Source organism: Mauremys mutica, chromosome 2 (genome assembly GCF_020497125.1).
Source record: "Mauremys mutica isolate MM-2020 ecotype Southern chromosome 2, ASM2049712v1, whole genome shotgun sequence".
NCBI classification, from domain to species: domain Eukaryota; kingdom Metazoa; phylum Chordata; order Testudines; family Geoemydidae; genus Mauremys; species Mauremys mutica.
In genome coordinates, this window is record NC_059073.1 from 132,939,596 (window position 1) to 132,947,428 (window position 7,833).

Below are 7,833 nucleotides of genomic sequence, written 5' to 3' on the forward strand. Positions count from 1 at the left end.
CTCTGCCCAGTTGAAGAAGAGAGACGAAATTCTACTTTGAAACTGGGATGTTGTCAAAAAAGCATTTTGCTTCCTCTTATTGGTTAGAGAAATTCAGTTATTGTCTAACTCCAGTCCATAATGGGCATACAGAGAGAATTCTATTTTCTAATGGGACTCTTAGTAAAAAGGAACTGGTAGGTTCTTTACAAAACTAAAGCAACAAGCAAAAACAGGGAGTGAAATGCCCTGGTCTTCTCTCTCCTCTTTGTTCTTCTGCAATCTCTGTGCTTTCCTTATCATAAAAGATTTAGCTTTATATTGTCTCTCATGACACTTCACTTCCAGTTTGCTGCTGTTAAAATCAGCCAGCCTGTTTCCATGCTCTGAATAACTTTAATTTGCACTTATTGCACTGCAAAGTGTCCCAAATAAAACAATTCACCCTTCACCTCCACAGCCTCCTTTTCACAAGTGTCACATGGCAATCACCCAGACTAAAATCATGAGCTTCTAACAACCAGAGACATTGCCACCCAAATCCAGATTCCCTCTCTCTGGGCAAAGTGTAAAAGCAGAAGCCACCAGCAAATGCACCAGGATGAAGGGGAATTTCAGGATCTGACCATTCTCAGGCCCTTGGGAAATGATCACTCAGGCCACATTCCAGTTTGGGCCAATGCATAATGGGGAAGAGTTTTGAGAGGTAATTAATCACCTGCTCTGTGTGTCTTCCCATCACTTCCTCATTAGAGGGAGGGCTTGCATAAGAATAGGGACCATGTGGAGACTGTAGAAGGTTTGACAGCTCTGGACTCAGGATGGAGGGAGTGTTGACATCAAAGGGTTGCAGGCTAGAGCCTGCTCAGGGAGCCCCAGGTATATAGTGTCGATAGGCAGCAGTGAAGAGGAAAGACACTCAGAGAGCCAGACAGCTCCGGGTGTTGAAAGGAGCCAGAGGGAAGTGTAAGAAGCTTAGTTCAGAGAGCAGCAGCAGCTATGCCACCCAGGAACACATGTGGCTTGGAGCTGGTGTGTTGGGCTCTCATCCTCATGCAGCTGAGCATGTCAGAGCGGACTGGTCTCTCACAGCAGAAGGATGAGCAGCAGTTACATACAGCAGGACCTAGTCCAGGGCTAAAGAATTTGTCTACAGGCCGTAGCTTCCGGCACCCACACCTTGCTCTCCGGTACCCGTTGTACATGATGCAGCTGTACAGATCTCTGGTCACTGGGAATCACCTGGGACAGCCCACCATGGAGACATCAGCACTGCAGGAATCTGACTCAGTCTTAAGCCTCGTGGCTAGAAGTAGGTGATGTTCATTTATTCTTTTTCTTTCTTTTTTTTCCCTTTCTTCCTTCCCTATGTTTGTAGCTTGCCCTAGGATCTGGCTCAGCAGCAGCAATGCGGTGATGGGGGTTGAGCCCTCAGGTTTGTCAGTACCTCATTGACAGATTGCTGCTTATCAGACTCTTCCCTGTAGGGCCTTGGCTATTCCAGTGCTTCTATCCATTGCTTTTGTGGATTGGGACCCCAGACGTCTGTGAAGAAGGGACCCCATGGGGACCCAATCCACATCTGTACTGTTTTGACATCTGGCAGGAACAAGCTCGGGCAATAGCCAGTTGCTGTTTTGTTAACCGGTGGCATGTGGGGGGAGAGAGGGAGAAAACGTGGAGTGGGGAAGAGGGGGGTGTCTTGCTCTGAAGGGGTCAGTCCTGAGCCTGGATCCTGAACTCTACAGTGAGAGGATGCTTGCCCTGGCTTCCCCTGCCAGTGGTTGAGAAGCTAAGGTGTTGCCCTGGGTATCCAAACTTTGGCTGGCAGGTTATTTGGAAAGGCAAATCTTTGTACAGTGGAGTAGGTCCCTTCCTCAGCCTGCCAAAGACCAGCCTGGGATCAGGGAGATTGGCTAGTGCCCTTAAACATGCCAGTGTCGTCTCAGGCTGTAGAGATAGCTGGGTGCTATTGCAGTATTTAGGGGCAGAGTGCAGTGATTTTAACTAACTGCTTATTGGATGCAAAGGGGAACATGGACACAGCAAGGAGAATAGCCCCTGGGGAAGGTGAAGGGAGCAGACCATCTAATTCACAAGGCAGTTTTCAAAGCCTTAGCGCACAGGTGGGGATTGCATTTCTCACTCCATTCATGGGAGCCCTCGGCCTGCCGACTGCAGCGGCAGTTGTCTCAGATTCTGAACAAAGACTGTATGATGACAAACAAAGCCTTTAAAATAGCTGCAGGAGCAAGCATGGCCAGATCCAGGAAAGTTTTAAATAACCAACCACCTAGCAAAGTTACTAGAAGGAAGGAAACAAACGCCCTGGCAAACCTTACTCTAGTGCTTTGGAATAAGGGTGGGGCTTCTTTCCATCAGCATAATTCCTGTTTTCTCCACTCTAAATCACATGACTTTATATTATTAATGCTGTAAATAACTGACAACAGGGAGCTTTTTCAAAAGCACGTACCCTAAGTGACTTGGGTAAAATTTGCAAATTTTACCCAATGGCAACAGCATGAACAGCATTAATGAACAATTCTATCGGGAGGCAGTGTGAGGTAGGAGCTAGACCCCTGGGCAAGGACTCTGCTCTATTCCCAGCTCTGCCACTGCTCTGCTGAGTGACCTTGGGCAAGTCACTTTACTGCTCTGTGCCTCAGTTTCCCCATCCCCTTTGCAAAGGGTTTTGAGAACCACTGATGAAAAGCACTAGGTGAGAAGTAGGTATTTATGCAGCACTCTGATCCTATGGAAATGAATGGGATATCAAAGCCTAGCCTGGCTGATTGGTGGATGCTATGGTACTTTACATTTTCAAACAACCCAACAAAAGTAAACTACTTAGGCTGGGATTTTCAAAGACATCTAAGTACATTAGAAGCCACAATCCCATTGAATTTTAATGAGATTTTGACCACTCATTCCCTTAGAGGTTCCTTGAAGCCCTCAGCCCTCATTAACTGTAGGGCTGTGTTAATCAGTGCTTGGTAGAGACTGCGGCATGGGTCAGGGCAAGCTGGCTACGGCCCAGTTGGGGTAAGGTGGAAGGGATGCTGGGAGAAGCAGCCGGTGGATATGGGGAGGAGTCGCAGTTTGACCTCCTGTAGAACAGAGGGCATAGGATTAGATCTGCCCCTCTTGCTGGGGGTATGACCATCATTTAGTACTAGTGGGGTGCATTAAACCCTCAGCTGCTGCTGCAGGGCTGGTATTAGTGGGGGAAGGCAGGGTGCAGTTTGGGGTTGATTCCTGCCATATTTCCTGGCTCTGGAGAAGCTGCTGCGTCACTGAGTAGCTCATTCGGCCCAGGGAGGGATGGCTTTAGAGAGCGGTACACCTAAATACATACTATAGAAAAGGGCTGGCCAGGGCCACCAAGGCCCAGCCCACAGTGAGGCCAGGACGGGGTGGCACTGCAGTGCGCCAGCGGGAGGCAGATGTCTCCTGGAGCGAAGGCCAGGCAAGGTGGCTGGTGCCTCAGGGTGAAGGATGGAGCTGGGGCCGGGGTGCAGGGAGGGAGCAGTGCCTGTGCTCCCTCACCCAGCACAGAGCAGCAGTTCTCCCTGGCCCTTAGGGGACCCATGTAAGGAAGGTGGAGGAGGATCCTTGCCCCCTCTTCCCCTACCTGCTGTGCCACCCAGGGAGGCCAGGCAGAACCCAGCCCTAGCGGATTAAACCAATAAACAAGATACAACTCCACGTGTGGGGAGGAGGGGGGTAAATCTGGGGCCAGACTGGGGGAGATCCACTGGAATGGGGCAAAGCATCCCACACCTGGGGGACATGACCATTGTGACAGCAAGAGGCCTGCTCCCCCAGGCCTGGCCTATTGCTCTGCCCCCGTGCTCCAACCAGCAGGACTGGCCTTTGTGGGCATGGGGGGGGGGGAGGCTGTGTGAGCAGACACAGAGCAGCTGCACCCCCAGAAGCTCTAGGAGACATTGTGCCCCCCCAGTGCTCTCCTGGGGGCACTGAAGCTCTGCCCGCCCCTCACTGCAGTACCAGTGCCCCATGGGCAACCCCTGGATTCTTTACAGTCCCCAGAAAGGGCTGTGGGGCGAATGCTTTGTGCTGGGCAGGTCCCTCACCTCTGGCACTGTGTTGGTCTCTTGCAGGTTCTCTCCAGGCTGGGGATCACTGGACTCTCTCTTTCGACATGACCTCCATCTCCGGCAGCCATGAGGTGAGGCTAGCCGAGCTGCGGGTCCGCCTGCCGTCCTTCCCCCAGTCCCACAATGTGACGGTGGACATCTACCACAGCCACGAGCGCAAGTGCCAGGGCAACCAGACCTGTGTGGACAGGCTCTTCCTGGGCACCTTCACCAGCAGTCCTGCTGTCAGCCACTCCTCCTGGAGAGTGTTCAACATCACCAGCTTGCTCCAGTCCTGGCTCCACCAAGGGGTGGCCTCTGGCAACAGGAAGCATGCAGATGCTCAGGGCTCCCAGGGGCAGGAGATGGGGGAGATGACCGGGTCAGACAGCAATGCCACTGGATCAACGGGTGTGCAGAATTTCAGAGGCTCCAGCCAGGTGGAGCCAGCCGTGTCCCATGGTGTGACGGACAAGGTCCTGCTGGTGGTCTTCTCCAAAGATAAACCTTCAGCAGAGCCTTCCCGGGCATCCACCCTCATCAGAACTGCAGAGACCTCCAAGCATGTCATGATTGACAATGCTTCCAAAGAGCTGGGGAACCGCCGGCACCGCCGGAACAAGCAGGAGAGGCAAAGGATTAAAATGGCCGACCTCTCCATCCCGGGCCTGGGGGAGGAAGGCAGGTCTCTGTGCAGGAGGGTGGATATGATCGTGAACTTTGAGCAGACCGGGTGGGGTAGCTGGATCGTCTACCCCAAGAAGTACAACGCCTACCGGTGTGAGGGAGAGTGTCCAGCGCCCGTGGATGAGACCTTCAAACCAACTAACCATGCGTATATCCAGGTAAATGAGGCCTCTTCCTCTCTGCTAGAGCAGAGGTTTCCTGCAGAGGTTCCCTGAACTGCCCCCCAGCACTACAGGATGAGCTGTCCCCTGGCTCTGTGCAGGGTGTGGTCTGCTGCGCATGGAGATTACAGTGAAACACAAAGAATAGTGGGCAGTTTCCCAAGTTACGTGTCACGTGAGCTGCTAAGCCAACCACAGCATCCTAGAACCAAAGACATTCAAAACGGGAAGGACCCATTAAGTCCATGTCCCTTTTCCCATCCTAAAGCCACTGCAGGATTGGCCACTATGCTTTTTAGTGTATGGTCTAGTCTGGTTTTAAAATGTCTCAGTGCACAGGGCTTCTGCCACCCGAACACATTGGGGAGAATTAAGACTGGGGTGACGGGGAGGTTCTCAAGCAGTCACTATCCGCTGGCCTAAGCACCACCGTGAAAGCAGCTCCTTCGTGCCACAGGAATATCAGTCAGGCCCTGCAGCCAATGGGGTTCTGTGCAAGGGTTGGCTCTTTTACCTGCAGCAGGTCCTAACCTGGGAACACTGGTGCATCCAGGCTATTTAAGGGCCACCCATACTGCTGTTGAGTAGGTACCGTGCTCTAGGAGTGACCTCACCAATTTCAGCAGAGCTACTCACAGAGCAAGGACTATTTGGGGGCGGGGGGCAGCTTTTGTTTCGTTTGTACAGCGCCTTGCACAAGGGGGTCCTGGTTCATGGCTGGAGCTTGTGTGTGCTACCAGGACTGGCCGTTTAGTGATTTTGGGAGCACGGCTAAAGAGGACATGCCAGGGCCGGATTCCCAGAGGGCGGGTGCTCAGCACTTTCTGAGAATCAGGCCTATGTAAGGGGTCTCAAGTGGGGCACCCACAGTCACTTGGCCAAACCTTGGCCACAGGCTGCATTGGTACCAGCCAGGTGACTAATGCCTTTCCCTTTCCCAACAGAGTTTGCTGAAGCTGTACCAGCCCAACCGAGTGCCCTGTCCAGCCTGTGCTCCGGTCAAGATGAGCCCCCTCTCCATGCTGTACTATGAGAAAGGGGAAGTCGTCCTCCGCCACCATGAAGACATGATCATCGAGGAATGTGGCTGCAACTGAAGCAAGCTCTTCTCCTCTGGGTGACAGAGAACCTGCAGCTCAGTGATGAGCATGGCCAGGCTCCCAACATGAGACTCAAGGCTCGTCCCACCCTGGGGGTGGCAGGGAATAAGCCCTGTGCAGCCAGGAACCAATCCCCAAGCATCTGAAGTCTAAGTGCTTATAAGGACAAAGGCTCAGTCATCACCCACCCACCGATTAATGCTTGGCAGGGATCAAGCTTCCCCGCATGGTGCTGTCCTCTTGGGATTCTGACCTGGCCTTTCCATGCAGCCCTCACTAGAGAAGGCTGAGAAGACGACTGAGGAGGATAAAGGCAGGGCTGTGGGAAATGCACAACACCCCCCCTTGACATTAGACCCCACCCCAATGGGAGAATCTGGGAAGACAAGCTCTGCAAGGGGAATTTCGTGGATGTTTCCTTCCCCCAGCAACCCGTGCCGCAACTTTGTCTGAACTGGGCCAATGCTGACCAGCAAAACGTACTCAGATGTAAATAACTCTTCATAATGTTCTGTGAATGTTGTAAATACATAGATCTATATTTCATGCATATAGGCCAAGAGATTTTTATCGCTACTTTCATAGTAGTGCACATGGAGTTTGTTCTGTGCACGGTCACCAAGAGAACCATGTAATTCACAAAGAGGGATAGGTCAGAGCACCTAGACGGGTGGCAGAACTGCTGACTAGAGCTGGGAATTATTATTATTATTATTTTTGCACAAAACGGTTTTCCAGCAAAAAAAATGCAGCGTGTTAGTTATTTTCCTTTGTATGGGCTTTCCCTTTTCTACATGCTGTATTATGTGTAAAAATCAAACCAATAGGCGTTATCTGCTCTGCCCTTGTCCTCAGGGGTTGTGAAAGCACTGTTTCCTTCGGTGTCTGTATTTCTAGACACTGCACTGGGAAAAGGTTCTAGTCTGCAGGATTTTTGACGTGAAGCATCTCTTGCAAAAATGTTAGGAGCTAAATTCTGCTCTCAGTGACAGAACCGCACCTCCCAGCGGAGGCACCCAGGAGGCAGAGAGCAGAATTTGATCCTGGAATGGACAGCCATTGAGAATGCCACTAGCTCTGTCTCCTTTGTTACTGTTCACTATTGTTAAACATTGCAAATGCAATTTGTTTTTCTTCCATGTGTGATAAATGTTCTGGACCGTTACAGTCTGGCTGAGAGGAGAGGCACAGGTGTTTGTCTTAATATTTAATCACACTAATGGTTGAGATTTTCAAAGCAGTCTTGGGAATTTAGACACAATGAACGCACGGCATTCTTTTTATAATTAGTATTACACTGGGTAACTGGGTACATAGATTGGAATCCCATCGTGCCAGGTGCTGTACATACAGATAATCCCTGCCCTGAAGAGTTTAGTCTAAACAGACAAGGGTGGCAGAAAGGAACTATTGTTATCCTCACTGTACAGATGGGAAACTGAGGCACAGAGCAATTCACTGGCTTCTCCAACATCACATGGGGATTCTGTAACAGTCTCAGGATTTAAACCCAGGCCTCTTGAGCCCTAGCCAACAACTTAACCACAAGACCATCCTTCCTCTCAACCCCTGCAGGGCTCACTAGTAACCAGAAACATCAAGAGGGTTGCTATTGGCAAGCAAACTTGTTGTGAGTATCATGGAGGTGCAGAGGTCTGGATTGGCACGGACCTGACTCCTCTAGACTGAAAAATCTCAGCTAAGCTCATGCTTCCAGCTTCTTCAGTATCCCTTTATCTCTAAAATCTAACTCACAGGTGTTAAAGCCATGATAACTACCCTATGATTAAATGACTAGATCCACAA

At 50.9% G+C, this 7,833-nt stretch overlaps 1 protein-coding gene across 1 annotated transcript; it reads left to right on the top strand.

Annotated features, from left to right (window-relative positions):
- Positions 1–978: 978 nt before the first annotated feature.
- On the top strand, positions 979–7,833 carry LOC123362541 (nodal homolog 2-A-like). Its single transcript, XM_045002910.1, has 3 exons — positions 979–1,291; positions 4,104–4,924; positions 5,872–7,833. The coding sequence occupies exons 1-3, from the start codon at positions 979–981 to the stop codon at positions 6,022–6,024; spliced, it is 1,287 nt and encodes a 428-aa protein (XP_044858845.1). The 3' UTR covers positions 6,025–7,833.

Coding starts and splice junctions, on each gene's coding strand:
- LOC123362541 (XM_045002910.1), top strand. CDS start 979: ATGCCACCCAGGAACACATGTGGCTTGGAGCTGGTGTGTTGGGCTCTC. Junction 1,292..4,103: donor CTTAAGCCTCGTGGCTAGAA/GTAGGTGATGTT, acceptor GGTCTCTTGCAG/GTTCTCTCCAGGCTGGGGAT. Junction 4,925..5,871: donor CTAACCATGCGTATATCCAG/GTAAATGAGGCC, acceptor CTTTCCCAACAG/AGTTTGCTGAAGCTGTACCA.